At 35.9% G+C, this 18125-nt stretch overlaps 1 protein-coding gene across 3 annotated transcripts in view; it reads right to left on the reverse strand.

The window, feature by feature from the left end:
• Positions 1-18125, reverse strand: part of LOC148653396 (RAS guanyl-releasing protein 1-like) — a 51399-nt gene that overhangs the window by 4781 nt on the left and 28493 nt on the right. For 2 of the 3 annotated variants that reach the window (XM_088648357.1, XM_088648355.1), the window contains exons 3-12: positions 12916-13034; positions 10390-10460; positions 9228-9359; positions 7272-7425; positions 6643-6816; positions 5245-5361; positions 4138-4413; positions 2579-2659; positions 1067-1171; positions 463-572 (exon numbers count right to left, since the gene is read on the reverse strand). In XM_088648357.1, the coding sequence (XP_088504483.1) occupies positions 463-572; positions 1067-1171; positions 2579-2659; positions 4138-4413; positions 5245-5361; positions 6643-6816; positions 7272-7425; positions 9228-9359; positions 10390-10460; positions 12916-13034 (1339 nt within the window). The remainder of the gene's footprint in view (positions 1-462; positions 573-1066; positions 1172-2578; positions 2660-4137; positions 4414-5244; positions 5362-6642; positions 6817-7271; positions 7426-9227; positions 9360-10389; positions 10461-12915; positions 13035-18125) is intronic. The other variant, XM_088648356.1, reaches the window with a different exon arrangement.

Raw genomic sequence — 18125 nt, forward strand, 5'->3', positions numbered from 1 at the left:
AGAGAGGAAATATTAAAGATATTGCTACCACCTAATGGTTGTATTGAGTGCAGATGTATCGTGTCAGGTTTAGGAGGTACTTTCTACAATTCTTTTTTGAGCAAGCAGTAAGAAGGTCTGGAAATTAAGACTTACAGTACACCTTGAACAAATTAATACCTCGCCCTACCTCTCAAGAACCTTTCATGAAGGCTCAGCGAGCTTCCCGTTTAAAAATAATGTAGAATGTCTGTTTGGATATCAACAGGTTGTTAAAACAGCTTATGTACTGTAACAATGTCTGTTTAAAAGTGAAAGTTAGCACTGAGTGTAAAGCTCATTAGTCACTTTTAAGATAATCACAAAATATAATGTAACTCATAACTGACCTCTTCATTTTCATTTAAAACATGGTATACATTTTCATATAAATGTGGCAAAACTAATATGGGCAATGAACTGATGATGAAATGTTTTCCTCACTTTTCTTTATCCATGACACAGAAGGAGAACGGGAAACTAGCAGCAATTTTCTCAAAGTCTTCTTGAGAAATATATCCGTTCTGGTCATGGTCATAATTCTTAAACACCGACTGCAAAAGAAAAGACATCCCATTTGTGAGAAAACAATGGTGCTTAAGTCTCTCTGTACTTTTCGATATGCTGTACAACTAATGCACACTGATCCATTTTGGTTTCAAAAGTTTTTTTTTAAAAAAAGGGATTTCAGTCAGACTGTGAACAGCAGCAGTAAAACAGGAGCTATTTATCATTAAACCAGCCAGTTTCGCTTTTGCGTCTAGAATTTTATTTTGTTGTATGGTAAAGTAAATGTAACTCACAGAAATCTGTAGGAAGAACAACAAATATAAATTAATGACCAACTCTTCCAAAGCCCTCTTTAGATTTGGCAGTTATTTTCCCAGACCTGTTCTGACTTTTGAAGGTATATAACCTTCAAACAAAATCACAATGTGAGAAAAATTCTCCTTTAAGGATCTCTGACAGAATTCATCCATGAAATGATTTACTTGCGTATAGATTAATAATACTGTAGAAAGCAATTAATTTTACTGAAAAGACCTACATCCACCATCCTCTGTACATGTTTGCTGATGGTCTTTGGGTCTGGCTTTGGGGCGACCCCCGATGCCCAGTCCACAACTACTGGAGGTCTGGAAGGTGTGGCTGGCTGAACAAAACATCAGTGCACAGAGAAAAAATATTACACAACATGGACAGAAAAGCAAATGTGATTCTAACAAATAACCCTTTAATAGCAGATACCATAGCTTTCTTTTGCAGAAGACCTTATAACCACCTTCTTCTTCCAGCAGAAAATGGAGTTATGGAAGTTTTATCACTGCATTTTAGAGATTAAAAGCCTTATACAATATTTGCATCTCTATCTTCTACTGAAACAAACAGTGATTAATATAAGAACCTCTTGCTGGGGGCATTGTCATTTCAGCACTTACAATATTAATAAAACAAAAATATTTATTGTTTCAGTCTTGTAAATTAAGAACAAAGAAGGTTTTTTACTCATTCCATTCATGAGAATTAAAACTGTGACCTAGACCCTGAAAATCATGTAAATACGTGGTTCTTTAATAAATTCAACAAAACAGCTCATAATTCCCAAATGTATAAACGATGGAAATGTCTAAATTCTTACAAACGAAGGCCTGTCACTACAGTTGCTAAGAAACAATTTCAGCTGAGAGCTGCAGACAGACAAAGCTGACCAAAGACAGCCTTGAATTCAACCCTATTTAAACCTTGATATAAATTAGCAGTTTTTCAAGTTATTTTGAAGGCTGTTTCAAATCAGCGAGATCAAAAAATATATGTATCTTTCCTTCTTTCCATATATACACATTGTACACTGCATATCCTTAAAGCTTTCTTTGGATTTAAGTCTATTCTGGATTTCATGCTCTTTAAAAAATGTTTTCTAAAATATTACTTCTCATTTGTAAGCTTGACTGTGCATTTTATTGAGAACCTCTCATCTGTTACTTCATTTTTATAAGTAGAAAACAAGCATGCAGAGAAAATAGGGCCCTGTTCTTCATCAAAAACACAAGTTGCACTTTTATTTCCAAATGTACCTTTAAAATATTATAAATGATTTTCCATGAAAACCCAATGGTTTGACGTAAGGCACTAAGGCAGCACCATTATCTAATTTTACCTTTTAATTACTTACAGCTGTTCACAGTCACTCTACAGTATCAAAGTATATCTTTAGCTGAAATCTTTACTTTCAGTAGTAAAGAGCTTATTTGTACTGCAGATCTCTGGAAATTTTTCATCACATTTGAAACATTCAACCTGAAACCTTCATAAAAATAGTTATACAGATTTTTGTTACATTGTAGTTTTTTTTTAAATGGAAAGAGACCCATGAAAAACAGTCTCTCTCATGTTAACACATTGAAAAGAGGCAATTTTGTTTCTGCATCATAAAAAAATTAAAAATAGTACTTGTGAAAAGGCTTTGAAAAAAATCTTGCTGAGTAGCAATTACATTTTCAAGCAGTTGGAATAAATTAGGTTTTGCCTCACAAGTTTAGAGAAAAGTAACGTGACTCACTGGTGCTTTGCTATTCCTGGGCTCACGTGCATAGGACAGCTCATAGATTTCATCTTCAGTGTAGTAAAGATCTAAAGATAGCTACAAAACACAACAAAAAGGTCAATATAAAGTTATCCTGCGTAACTCTCAAAGAGAGGGGCAGCAAATACATTTTAACTTTATAGGAAGGGTAAATAAAATATACTGAGATTTACAGACCCATTAAAGAACAGTTTCTCCGACATGTGAATTGTTAAGCTGTCTGCCATTTTCTACACTTTAAGCCACAGTGTCCAAAGCAGAATTAACATCAAATGGAGGACTGATAAAATGATCACTGTAACACTGAAAGCTACTGATACCCAACAAGACAAGTACACCCAGACTGGCTCAGTACCACCAGCTTTTCAGATCAGCCTCAGAATGTCACTTTTCTCAGGCAACACCGAATGGATGAATAAACACAACACAATAACTATGATGTGCATGTCCCACAGGAGTTACAGAGCTTGTGTACCATAACTGAATGAAAGCAGTGAAATTGTGTCTTTCCTATTCATCATTACTGTGATTAAAGCATTCCATCTCCTAATTTTTCTCCCCCAGTTCCTTTCCAGATATCTAGTGCTTACAGTACATCTGCACATGACCACATTTCATAAAAGGAGAATTTATTTGTGGTAATGTTCAACTTTAGAAATCAGCAATCACAGCAATAGAGTGAAAGAGCATTATGGTGAAAATGACCACACTAGTGGCTGGGTAGCACTACATTATGACTTACAATCATGAAACTGTTTGGCAATTTGCATGTCTAAAACTCTCTGTTAACAGTCCTGAAAATTGCTAATGTTGTAGCTAGTTGTGGCCTTTTGACATATAATTAGTGCCCAATCTCCAATCAACTCTTCAGGTTTTGCAACAGATAAGTTGGCAAACCAAACTATGGCGGCACTGCACCAGTTGTGTGCCAGTCTTTGGGAAGTCCCAGTCTCACACAGGTAATAAATGTCCACATTCACCCCAGAGATGCTTAGATTAGTGAACAGGTTTCTTTACTGGTCGACCCCTTTTGGGACCCCAGTGAATCTCAGAAATCGGAACAGCTCTATGGTGTGTTAAATTTATGTTTAAAATAAAAAAGAAAGAATTTTTATCAAATCATCTTCTTTTGTGTTCTTGTAAATTGTAAATCTTTCTGAAACGTTCCCATAAGTAACGAATCTCATTATTGTCGATTACCAAGGACAACCTTTTAGAAGACTGACTCTCGCCTTGTGGAATGATGGTTGCACTTTCAAAACCCTCTACAGTAAGATGTATACAGCACATGCACATACAGTATGACATTTCCTTAAAAGGAAATTTTCATAAGAAATGAATGTGTGCCACCCTAGAGATCATGTACTAAACTCAAAAAATGTATATAAAAAAAAGACCTAGTTCTGTAAATGATTATTCCATCTGCTCCACCACGTTTCAAGAAAGTGAAGAATTAATCTGTCTTGTTCTTGTCTTTTTCTGTGCATGAAAGAGTAAAGCTACGAACGCCCTGAGTGGCAGATTATCTCACTAACCGTTAGCAAATGAACAAGGTCTTTATTGGCATCTAAGCGAGGAGCTAGCTGCTGAAGCTGGATGAGCTCATTGATATGGTTGTAAAGTGCCTGTAGCTTCTGCACATTGATCTTCCCATCTTCCACGTAGTCAGGCATGGCTTCGTATACCGAGATGAGATCTTTAAGGTGAACGCCCAAAATTGGGATCTTGAATCCTGTGCACTCACTGTACGCACGCCTGTAGTTGTCGTAGTTTCTACACGATGACAGGAGCTCCGTCATTTCATTAAGCACCTTCACAGAGAGACAAAACACATTGTCAGTAACTCCTAATCTGAATTTATTGATCGATTCGATTTCCCATCTAAAGGTGCAAACAAAGAGGAATGGGCAGAGTTACAAAGATGCTATTAAAATACTGAATGTAAAAAGAATGAAGCAGCAGCTACACACCAGTCTGAATCTTTACCGGGTATTACAAAAGACATCATTCCATGTTCAAAGAACTTTACACAGACTCAGTGTAATACTCTGAAGTCTGCATAATATTGCCAGTATATTGCTCAGTTTTACCATTTGTCTATTTTACTGTATATGTCATTTAAGAACAATGTGGGACAGTATGGAGCATGGCAGATACTGTTGCTGCCTCACAGCTGGTAGGTCCTGGATTTTAATTAAAGACTTCTGTGAAGAGTGTGCATGCTCTCCTAGCATTTTCACTGGGTGCTCTGGCTTCCAAAGACTTTCTGACTAGGTAAATTCATGTCTATATTGTCCCTACGTGACTATGCACTGCAAGAGACTGGCATCCCATCCTTACCAGAATTGGGCAGCTTTCTGATGATGACGGATAGGCACACAATAAACTAGCAAATAGTAAAAGGGTGACTAAAAACATACACAGAATGCTGAATTCTTCTAAAAATGCTAAGTAATAAAGAACAGTCTAGCTAATATCTGTTTCTTGCAAAACATTTCAGTTACATGATTATGGATTTTATAAACTAAAGGCGTCATTAAAATGTAAAGCTATCTTAGAAGGTTTCACATCATTTTACATCAAATAAAACTGGAGCTTGCACATTTTTATGTTTCAAATTGAAAACTCTTTTTCATAATTACCTTAGTGACCTCACTGGGTACATGTGAACTGGTTTCCTTTAATCTGGAGATAGAACTGTGGCAAAGCCCCCCAACTACAGCCATTAGTGTGTTAAAGTTCTGGAACTGATGCAGTTTCTGTGCAAAAAAAGTAACAACACTGTAAACACAAGAAGAAAGGATGTGACGCTTGTGTATCAAACTTTTTTTTTTCCAGGAAGTGATGTGTGCCTGTTTTCTACAAGAAAAACACCAGTTGTGTTAAAAAACAATTAAATTAAATTGAAATAATGCACATTCAAGCGTTGAATGTTAAGATTATTAAGACTAGTGAATATCATACATTTAAAACTTTATTCAGGACATTTTATTTTAAAATACTATTTCATTTGATCTAAAAATGCAAGCAACTTCCTAGCTAACAATGTAACATTCTGGTCAATGGCTGAAGCAGCTTGTTTTTAGTGGCTTTTTCAAAATAACATCTGTTTCACCTCTAGATGTTAAAATCATATAAATTTAACCTTAGATAATATCTGTATCCCGTATAAGCAGTCTGCTGTTATACAATTATCTTGAAAAATGCAATGCATTTTATTTTATGTATTTATCCTGAAACAAGTAGAAAAAAGACCTGTGCTGTTTGATCAGATTAGTATGCTATCGTAATTGAAAGAGACCATTAATTTCAGATTTTCACTCCTTCACAAAGGAGAAAACAGTAAACACAATGAACACTTTCCCAATTAAGGAAGGTGTTTGAATTTAAATCATACAAACCTTTCAAAGTCAGTGTATATAAGGTCTTCATAGAATTTGGAAAGATGCAACAGTAAGAGTTAGTTATCTCTTCGTATCTTTAGTCTATCAAAGGAAAATAGCCAAATATTGTTTACCTATATACTTTTTTGTCAAATTAATCCATTAGCGTATGTCCCGACTTGGTCAATACTCAAAGAAGCTGTTTTTGTAATTCTCTCATTTTTTTTTTGATAGATTTCTTTGATCCTGTAAAAGCATTATTACTAAGCACTTCAAAGTCATTATAATCTCACCAGGAGTGTTCCATGCTTTTAATGTGCAGCAGATGAATATTGTATTTTGCACTGACAACATGAGTCATTACAAGCAAGTTCTAGTGTCTTAAAGCTGATGTAATATATGTGCACACCTACACAACATTTGTAAGAGAAAACATGAGGGATATCTAAATTTTGAAATGGTAAATGTCAAGCAAGGAAGAAGGAAGTAAAGGCTGAATCCCATCAAAACTACCATTGTTCTGAATTGAACAATGCCAGTTCTGAGGGGTTTCAATCTTTCAGGAAAAAAACAAAAGCTTGTTTTGTACATGAAGACAGAAAGAAAAGCACTAACTGGAGGCACAACGAAGAGAACGGCATTTTCTTCTTCTCCTACCTGAGCAACATGAATAAACTTGGTGAACACTTCAGCACGGAGCTGTGGAGTGGGCCTGCTCAGAACCATCAGCTGGACCCACTGTGAGATGCCATTACACAGGGCTATAGAGCGCTCCATCGTTGGGTTCTCCTTCATGCAGCCATTGACAATGTAATTCTGGTAGTCTGCAAACTGTCACATCAAAGACCATGGTGGTGAGGTAGGTTTACTGTCCTAAGCAAGTCATTTTAGACACTTATAACATACAGCATGTGGAAACTCCTTATTAAATTAATTATCATACGAAATGCAGAATATTTTGTGCATTTACAAACTTGCTGCAGGCATGTTCACTGAAGCTATTATGAGGCACAGTGAAATATCCTAAAATTTTTGTTTGGTGTCCTAGAAATCTGTGTACTTTTCACAAAGACAAATAGAACACTTTTACGGTAAGCTGTCTTCTTCTAAAAATTATTTTAAATTCTGGAAACTCAAACCACGTTCCTAAAAGGAGCTACAACATATAATAACTGTGCCGTTTCCACTGAGGGCTTAGTGATAAACGGTCAAAAGATTTCAGATACACACACGTAAGAACTGCAGTAATACTGAAAGAAGTTAGCAGGCTTTTCAATAGTACTCACTGATATCCTACGGAATGACTTGAACTCAAGATAAGTGAGGTGCTCAGCTAATTCCTCAGGCTCCAGGTGATCAAAGAGCAGAGACACTTTCCTTTTCTTACTGCTGTTTGCCTTTATTCTCTGAGTGATCTTCCGGGACCATTCTCTGTCATTTCTGAAGACAAGAAATGAAACTGGTGAATGGAAGCTTGTCCAATCTTTCATAACATCAACACTATGTTATGGAGATTGTATTGGATATTGGCAAAGATGCCATTTACATATACAGTATAGGGTAAATACGTATTGAGTAATGGATATGAACAGCTTACAATAATCTTAAAGGTTCTGATGTAAACCATTCTTTTGTGCTTAACAGGGGAAACTTGGGAATATAAGACTAAATGCCAATCATAACAAGTCTTCATAATATCTCTTAAACCACTTGTCCATTGATTTGTTTTTATATACCATGTAACTGAAGATTCTACTTTCTTAGGTGTATTAAGGTACTTAATAAGTACCTTATAAGCATGCCTTAGGATTAATACCACCATTTAGAACTACTACATATGAGTCTAGTACTGTACTGTTTCTATCACTATTCTTCTATGACAACATAATTTGAGAAAAGTTACAAGTGAGAGGTGGCCACCCAGCCATTCTAGCCCTTCTGGTAGTTTTTAGTTACAGTAATTGATCCAAGGATCTCTTCTAGCTGTTTCTTGCAGGAAACCAGGGTACTTGCTTCATCAGCATGGCAGGGTTGCTTGTACCAGACACGCACAACACTTGGAACAAGCAACCTGGCTCAGGCTCAGGTTCATGATTTGATGGGATGTGTTGGATGTTGAAAAATCCAATGTCAGGGGTGGGTTTGAAAACAAATGATTTATCTAAAAAAAGTTCTGCATTTGTCAGTTTGAAGACACCAAAGGGATCACCATGCAAAGGTTCAGATGTCGGAGGAGGCGGAGGGAATCAATATAATTGTGAGTGTAGATCATTTCAGTAATTCTTGTTATCATTTGAGATTGAAGCAAATACCGCGGCACACAACCATTTTAAAATGTGATCTCTTTAGGGCATTTCCACATATTATTAAAAAGTGCTAATTTTAATTAAAAAGTCAGCTCTTCTCTCAGTTCTTCAGTTTGCAAGATCAAAAACACAGAAGAATTAATCTCCAACCTAGAAAAAGTCATTCACTCAAGCTGCCAAACAGCTTTAAAAGGGAAAACAAATCTCTTTCCATAGTGATGACTCAATGGGTAGTATTAGGTACTCATAACTCGCACCATCATCTAGCAGTTAAAGCCTGTGATTGCAGTGCAGGCCAGCCCACGACTGGTACTTGTAGTAATTCACCGCAGATAGCAAAATAAAAAAAGGTTACACTCCAGAAAAGTTGACATTTTTCTCAGCTACAGTTTCAACTAGGAAAAGGCGAGAGGAAGTTTTAACATTAAAAGAGTCTTTCTATGTGTTATGTTTAATTATGCCAGAGGATGCACTATTAACACAATCACACCGGATGTCTGCGTACACTTTTGGTAAACAGCAGCTTCCACAGTCCACCACATTTCTTAGCCAGCACACAAACCTGGTCTGTTCAGGGAGATCTCTGTGGGGTAACACACGCCCACTGTACACCATCCAACTCCTTCAGATCGGAGGGCCCACTTCTGCATGACTCATTCATGGCTTCTTGTGAACCGTAACCAACAGAAATACCTATTGGCTTCTGTGACTCGCCGTGTTGCATGGGTCAAAATATTCCATGCCCACTTTTGCTACTGTATATATAAAATGCTAGAATTTTGAAATCAGTTTGTTTCATGTGTTGTAATTCACCACAAGTGATCAGATAGCAATTTATTTAAAGTAATGAATAATATCACAAACATAAAAGACGTCAGGGCTGTTAAATGAAACTAATTTTGATTAGGCAACTCTTATCTAAAATGTTATACTTACATCTGTGTTGTATCAACCAGACAGCAATGCTTTTCCTGGCCTCGCTCTCTGACCAGTTCCTGAAATTGTTCCATGGTGTCGGCGAGGTCTGCGTCTAATCGAAACATTATCCATAATTCTGTAATCCAGTACCTGAACAATTAAAATATATATATATATTAAATAAAGTCATCTTTCATCACACACAGAGAAATAATAAAAGATTATAAAAATGCCCTCAAATCAATCTCATTTTTCATGTGAATTTCACATATAAAATATAATACTTTTAAGACTCACGCCACTTTTTTTATAAACTTAAGGATTTAAAAAAAATGAATAATATCACAAACATAAAAGAGTCTGTTGTTAAATGAAGAAAATGTATGCATCTAAGAAAGACTGAATATTGACGCAGAATTCGGTTGCATAAGGTAAGCAATAGTCCTTCTCAGACAGTCAATGGATTTTAACAATTCTATTTCTACAGTTACCTACATGGAATGTCTTTAGAAATGTAGATTATTCTCAAGACAAATTCAGGTTCTGAGAGCTATTCAGTGGGCTTCAAAGTAACTGAACATGACATTTAAACATTTCAACAGACCTAATTAAAAATAGTACTTTGGGTATTGGTTTCTGGAATTGATTTTTTAAGAACAATCTGCTTTTTATTTAAGTAAATTCAGCTTTTGCAGTTCTGGTGCACGGTTCCTCTCCGAGCTGAAGGTTCTACAGAAGTCCCTATGGGACACAGAAATAGTTCAACAGAAGGCAAATACTTCACAGCTGACTAGCATCAGAGTCTGACTCATACTGACACTTTTACATGAGCATTTGTTTTTTAAAGAAGTTTCCCAGAAAACAACTTTGTGAAAAAACAATGCTGGTGACAATCATGAAGATAAATAAAACAAATTCCCCCATTTTAAATTGAAGTCTTTTTAAAAAAGAAATTTCTCATGGAAAAACCAAGTTCCTGAATGATTTCTGTCTGGGGGATTAATGTTATGTCCTGTGGTAATGTAATCCTACAGTATCTCTGAAAAAAAACAAAACGATATTCTACCTATGAATTTATCTGAAATTGGTTCAAGTTGCTTACTTTGCTGCAAACCTACTAAGATTTTCCACAGTTGACTGGGACAGAGTAAGGTTCTCAGATGCATAGGATTAACTTTACCTTATTAGATAACAGATTTTCAGGCAATCCAGAGATCTTTCATTTTCCAAAGCATTTTTGTAAGTAGACCGCTGTTAAGGAAAACTCTGTTATTAATTGGACTGAATTCAATATATTCCTTTAAAAAACAGAAGCCATTGCTTGTCTGTTAGTTTCCTCACTATACTTCACTGCAGATGATTGCTTGTATTAAAAGACTAGTTTTTGTTATAGTCCTGGCCTGGTTTCAGGTTTCTTTCTGCATGTGAAATAGTTCCATATTTTAATATTTTTAAAAATCACTTGAATTTTAAGCGATATAACTAAGTGTTTTTACCAACTGCACTTATAGAGCACTCCATCATTGGGCTTTCTTTAAGAAAAAAAATATACAAGTATCTTTGACAATTTAATCAGTATTTTTAGGAACTATGTAACAATTAATCAATTCTATTGGTAGCATGAACAAAATACTAAAGTTTCTTCCTTTCTGTGTGACCTGATTACTTATGAAGCTTTACCGTCTCCAGCAATAGTGAATAAGCCCCATGTTACAAAGACCAGTTCTACTAAGTGTTATTTTTGGTTTATGAAAATGGTACAACAGGAATTCTTTTTATTTTCGTCACCTTTCAAAAAACCCCTAAAAGTGTTCACTATGTGGGGATTTCCACACACAGGAAGATAAACAACAATGCAAACAAAATACTTCCAAGAGATGAAAGACAGTGCAGTTAGCAGATGACATTGCTATCAATTAGATTGCTGCATACTGCACTGATGTTTCTTGAACAAGGGATTTTCAGGTTGGTGTAATCACATATTTCTGATCAACTTGCTATAACATACAAAACTAACACAAGACTGTTTCTGTCATCTTGGACAGGAGTTTATTTTCATTAAATACAATATCTAATAGAATATTTGATATGAACATTTAATAAAGCATTATTATGAACTGTGAACTGTGGGCATTATATTGATTAAATCACAATCTACAGATGAATGGATGTGGTTAAATGTATTATTGATAAGTAGATACCTTTTCAAAAAGGTATAATATTTGATGTTGTGTTAATTAGAATAAAAGAGAATTCTAATTAGAAGAGAAGAGAATGACAAGCTTTTTCTAAAATTGTATTAATAAGACCCCCTCTTAAATGGCTGGTTAATCATAATTCACAACTTTAAAGTTTTTATTCCTAGATGCAAGATCTTTAAACTCGAGTTCTCACTCAGTTAATTTCATTATCATTATCATGAACCTACTACTGAAAGTTAAATAAGGCAGTACAATCCTTGCTATACTAGTCTCAAAGTAGAATGTGATGAGTTATTTTGCAGTGATACATATAAAACCTCCATCCTGGGAATCGTATCTGTCAGCAAGGCTCTACAGTATGTACACACAGACATTTTACATTTATTTCTTCATGGACTAAATTAACAGCTTTTTGAGAGTCATTACTTTCTGGAGCAAGCACTGCTCAATAATGAATTTGTTTCAAGCATAAAACAGCCCTTGATACTCAAAACCAATTTTTCATGTAAAGACTAATGCACTTTAAAACAACTTATTAAAAGAGCATTACACCAATAATCTATAGCTGTTGTAAATATGTTGTATAATAATAATCACATGTGCTGCAATCTCAATAGCTTTCTCTTTTTCTTTAAAATGCATGAGAAGTTACAGTTTCAGCAACTCACAGACCACTCAAAAGGTTACAAGTCCACCCACACTGAAGTGGCTCATTATAAATGCCCAAATTTGACCCACCGTTCAAAACAAACTATAATAATAATGACAACACTCTTTCATTCTGTGTGGAATACAGGGCTCTTAGAAATTAGCATGATTAGATGCGCATAAAGAGACTAACTGCGTCATAAGTGACGAAGTGGCCCCAGCCCACAGAAATCCTGACAGAAGGAGTACTAAAAATAAAACGTATTAACAGGTCTAGAGCTGTATGGTGATCTCCACCACACTTAAGAATGTTTGATGTTACTTTTTCTGCTTATTTTTTTTACAAAATTAAAAATAAGCGCAAGGACAAAAAAGGAAGCTTTATTTTTGGGCCAGATGTCTTGAGAACACCTCATTAGTCTGCACGAGCTGTACAGAATTGAAGAGTTCTGGCCCAACATTATGAACTAATTCAAGTAGAGGTTCTGATCACAAACCTGCACAGGCGTCTGGTCAATTCTGTTGTGATTTGGTTTGTTTCTATTTCAGTACCCAAGGTGAGAATTGCTTGTTTTCAAGACTGCGCAAGCAGAATCTGGTCGATTCTGTTGCGATTCGGTTTGATTCTATTTCAGTGCTTGGGGTGAGAATTGCTTGTTTACAGTTTTCAGGCTGGGCAAGGAGGGTGTTACTAATCAATCAGCAAGTGCAAAGGCACATAATACATGTAAAACGTCACATTCAATATCTACAGTATCTGACACAATGGACTGGGAGATATTTGTTTCAGAATAAAAATTAAGAATTACAAACCAATCTCAGCATTTACACCTAAATGGTGTGCTCTATATACTTGCATGAAAAGGATATAGTGTGATGAGTTTCTCCAAGAGCTCAGACGATGACATGAGGAGTCGGTGCATAGTCAGTGTGATCTGCAGGAGGTGACCACTTCGACACAGGCTCCCCTCTGCGTCTGAAAGGAATCAAAATGGTTTTAAAAAAAAAACGGATATCATTACTTCAGATATGTAACCTACTCCGTTCTGTCCCGTCATTGCCCTAGATCTTTCATTTTTTTAGTTAGCATCAGAAAGCCACCTTTCACCAGCAACATGCAAGGCCTGGCACCTGCAGGCTGGAATAAAAAAAAAAAAACAGATCGAGATACAGACCACCATTATTGGTTATTTTATAGGAATTTTAGATTGACACTGACCAAATATGGGACTGCCAAAAATAAGCCATAATGAAACAGAGGTTTGCCATAGTGTGATGGAATAGCAAAATTTCATGATTTGGAATGAAAAGATTCCTCTTCTTCAGAAACTGCTGTACATTTTAAAACTTGGAGTTTTTTTATTTATTTAAACTAGTTATTCTTGCATGTTACACAATTATGGTTGTTATTGGAAATTTGTCATGTACTGTATAATGAGAATTTGCTGTACATTTGACACCAATCCAAACAGCCAGAAAAAATGGAATGTGCCACTTTTTTTTTTTACACAAGTCATCCAATCACTGATAAACCTTTGTGAGGAAAAGGAAGCAAGGGAGGAAGAGCCACACATAGCCGACAACAAAAACTATGTAGACAAGAATTTGCTCCAGGAGAGAGGAGCTACAGAAGGACCTTGTCTTGACTAAACCCCCTTGCAGACATACTGATTAAAATGGGCGTGTTCGCACAGTCAACTAGCATTCCATTCCAACACACTACAAATCAGACTCCTTGAAAGATCAAGGCTGCAAGACTACTGCATTCATTTTATGATCACCAAAACAAAAGTTTTCAAGGGACACCTTTAAAAGACTACTATCTGTTTATTCTGGCTTGGGATGAACCTTCAGCGTTGCTTTAAATGAACAAACTTGCTGGATGCTAGAATTCTAATTGAAATCATTTTCCTCATTCACGTACCAATACATCTCTCTAGACTCACTGAAGAGGATACCTGACAACATGCATTGATGCCCAAGTGCAAATAATTCAAAGGGCCGTCTGCTGTAATAAAAAGCAAATAAGAACATACACGTCTGATAATTTCACAGTCCAGCAACAGTGCAAGTGGTTTATCTCTAAAATTCATCTGGACAGGGTTCAGACCATAAACTTAACACAGAGGAGCATAAACCTCATACTTAGAAAATGTATTATAATCAGAAAAGTGATGTACTATGATGCTGGAAATAGGCATTTGAATACAACATTGAACTGTTTCATCATCGTATCTCAATGAACTGTATCTAACAACAGGCGTGTGCTGTCTTAATGATTATCACAGATATTCCCAAAAAAATTAATGTAATGTGCATTCGCCAGATGATAATCCTTTTCTGCACTGTTAACGACAAAAGCCTTTTTTCAGTGCGTCATTCACCAAAAACACAAAGAAAATGAAAAAGAGGTTGGCGTCACAGTAATATCCAGATAACAAAGGGTTTTGTGCTAATACAGTTCATTAAAAACCTAAGAAATGCAACAATGAAGAATCATGGTCAGAAAACATCTTCAAGAAAAGTGTTTTTTGTCAGTGCAGTTAAACCCAAGTACTAAAATGTAGTGCAAACCAAAAGCAACTTACTAATAGCAGTAAGAAAGTTCAAAGGTTACATGTGGTATGGTACAGTATATACAGTATGATGAATGGCTGGTAGATGCCCCTACATAATGTTGGCAGTAGCTTCTGTTTACATGTACTGTACGTGGACAGTTTAACAGCAACTGGCAGGAAAGTAATGTTATTTGGTTGTGATAGCAACTATCTAACTATTCATTGCATCTCAGGACTCCTCAATCAGAACATAATATGGCAATTCAGTAGGCCAGTGAATGACTTTGATGAGCATTATCGTGTTGATAGGTTAAGGAATTATGCAGACATCGGATGATTGGAGCATTGGAAGTTAACCTTTTAGAGGCCTGCACCACCTAGAGCAATACAAGGGCACCCCCTAAGAAAACAATTTTGATTGCGCTTGTAGGCTGTTTCATGGTTTGCTAAAGATACTGTATAATACATCAAATCAATCATTTGTTACAAATTACATTTGGCTTCCTCAATGCAATTTGGAATTCAGTATTTCCAAAACTAAGAACCAATAAACATTTCAATTCACAAAGCAATATTTTGACAATTTAATTAGGGGAAATTTGAAGTTTTGAGTAGATTATGCGGGAGAACAATAGTTATAGCACAAGCAACAGAAAGATCTGCACCTGGAAGAACAGAAGCAAACTGAGCAGAAATATTAACACTGTGTTGACCAGTAACGGGCAGTAGTCTGTCATTTGCAACTTTGTCAGAATTTAAGTTTCACTTGTTGTGGATTGCGAAAGTTTGTTCCACCTATAAAAAAAAAACAAAAAAAAAAACAACATACTGACCAAAGCGTATATAAAATGACAGGGCATTGCATATGTATTGCCTTTCTTCATTTCTCATGGTGACGGCATGTTTAAAGTATATTAGGTGGCCTCTATGTTTAAATTATACTGTATATTACTCCCGCACCACTAGGAGGTGTGGGCATCTAGTTTAAGAACCCCTGCCTAAGAGGAATCCGACTGTGCAGTTACAATGATTAACAGATATAAGTCAATCATAGGTATTACTTCTCGGATGATATGTAGCATTTGTAAAGTCTAGTAATCTAGATGGATGGACCCTGAATGTCCCAACTTGTGGCTATACATTGCAATGTTACCTGCCAGAAACATTTCCAGGAAATGCCTCTCTTGCAGGCAGCATGGAGGCACAGTAGTGAGCACTGTTCACAGTGCTGGGGCCCTGGGTTCAATTCCAGACGTGGCATACTATTTGCATGGAGTTTGTACAGTATGCTCTCTTGTGTTCACACAGGTTTTTGCTCTGGATTCCTCCCACAGTCCTTACATACTGGTAAGTTAATTGGCTTCTGGGAAAATTGGTGTGTGTCCATGTAAGTGAACCTGTGAGCCTTTAAAGGTTTAAGAGGATCAGCTGTGCACAAACATACTCACATGTGTATTTTTAAGCATGCATATGTTGCCACAATCTTGTCATTCCCTGCTCCCTTATTAGAAAGTAATAAGAAGGGCAAAAAAGTATATGTGAACCATTACATGTTCTACAGGTGTACCACAAATTCTTATAATATCATACTTGAAAAGTGAAAAATTGATTAATATAATTCAATAAATAATCAGGAGGGATGGGTACTGTATATGGGTTTTTCCAATTCTGAAGTGTTGCAGTACATACAGTACAGTATTTTTTCCAGCTAAGCCTTTGTGCAAAATATACCTTTACTTTGTTGCTTATTTTATCTCATCACAGATCTTCATCACCAGAGCTTAAAAAAAAAATCAATGCAGCACAAACTTCAAGTGGAATTAAACAACCACAATAGCACTGTTTCCTGCTTCCTCAAACATGCTAAACACTTCTTATGAATTCTGTTTGTTCAGCAAGAATGACAGATAAGATACACATGAACATAACGAAAGGAACCTCTTAAAAAACTAATGCCAAATTCTAAAGCCACAGATAAAGAAACAACCTATTGTACATATTGTTTCAGACACAGCTCGGGTTTACCATACAATGTTAATCAGTTTTAAATAAAGACTTCAGATAAGATTATCATTTGAATCTGAAACGCACAAAATTTCAATAGTACAAAAGGGTACCACAGTATACTTAATTCAAATGAATTGCGGTGCCTAAAGTGTCCTTTTAAATAATCCAGCGGACATGATAACCTCTTATAAATAGCAGAGTTCAGATTATTCCATGTTCCATGTTATACCCTTCCCCCAAATTAGAACAATAATTTCTTATCAACCTATTGACACACTCCTTGTGCTAGATCAATGAAGATCATTTGCCAGTAACCTCTAACTCATTTTTTGCCTACACCGAGTTCAAAGCATCAACCGCAGAACTAAGGAATCTAAAGGAAGGCAGATGCAGTCATCACCGATAATGAAAAATGAGACGCACCTGGCAGCATGAAAAGTTGCTTTTAACGCCACAGCTAATAAATAACCTGACTGTCTAGGACATCCAATCAACCCCAGCACACGTAGCCAGTTAACACCATTACCACTTCTTGCTGCGGGGTCAATTAAAAGAAATGCCTGGCCTCCTGAATGATCTGCCTGCTCAGCTTTCAAGATTGCTTGTGAAATCCACAGCCAATAGAGACCAAATCTCTTGATTCTTTCAAAACATTGATTTAATTTATCAACATATAGCATGAAAAGGAACGAGAGGTAAAAAAAGATAGTGCTCTAGTGTATTAGAAGTCTTTATACTGTACAACTTTAACCACAGAAAACTGCAGATTGAAAAGCCATGTAATTAGAGACATTCTAAGCGCCACACTAAACATAATGCGTATTAACCTGTGTGCTTGCATATTTATTAATGTCAGTGGCCTTCTGTTGGGATTATTTGGTTCAAGACCACAAGACCTGCCACTTAGAGAACACTTTTCACTTATTTGGCTTTAACAATAATTAAGTTGCTACATTTGTTGGAAAATTAAAGTGCTGTATCTAAATAAAAAAAACACAAATTCCTTTCTCACATATAAATATCCTGCTTATGTTGACAGCAAAGGCTTGCAGATTTCTTAAGGAGAAAATACGCTACCCATTCATCCTTCATATATGAAATTGTATGCTACATGCACAGACCTAGATCAGACATATCTCTGAACTTATTTACCTAAAATAACTTCAGATAGTTCAAGACTACTGCTAATTTGGTCTCGTGAAACCAGCATTTTGTGTTATAATGTAAATGTACATTACACATTTGTTGTAGTGCAACACAAAGTTTTAGAGTCCATTTCCAGTAATTTAAATTAAATAGCTTTTCAATGGTTCAGCTTCTTAACTTGCAAACTCTAAAAATGTCATTCTTTCATTCTAACAACTGCAAATGTGTGCTATATACTCATATACAACACAATATACACTGTACAGTATTTCTTTTAGAATGTCACAATTGCTTTAGAGATGTTTTACAAAATGATTACTTTAGGTATCATAGGATTTAAAACTCACCAATTTAGG

This window comes from Lepisosteus platostomus, chromosome 10, assembly GCF_059453375.1.
Source record: "Lepisosteus platostomus isolate fLepPlt1 chromosome 10, fLepPlt1.hap1, whole genome shotgun sequence".
NCBI lineage: Eukaryota > Metazoa > Chordata > Actinopteri > Semionotiformes > Lepisosteidae > Lepisosteus > Lepisosteus platostomus.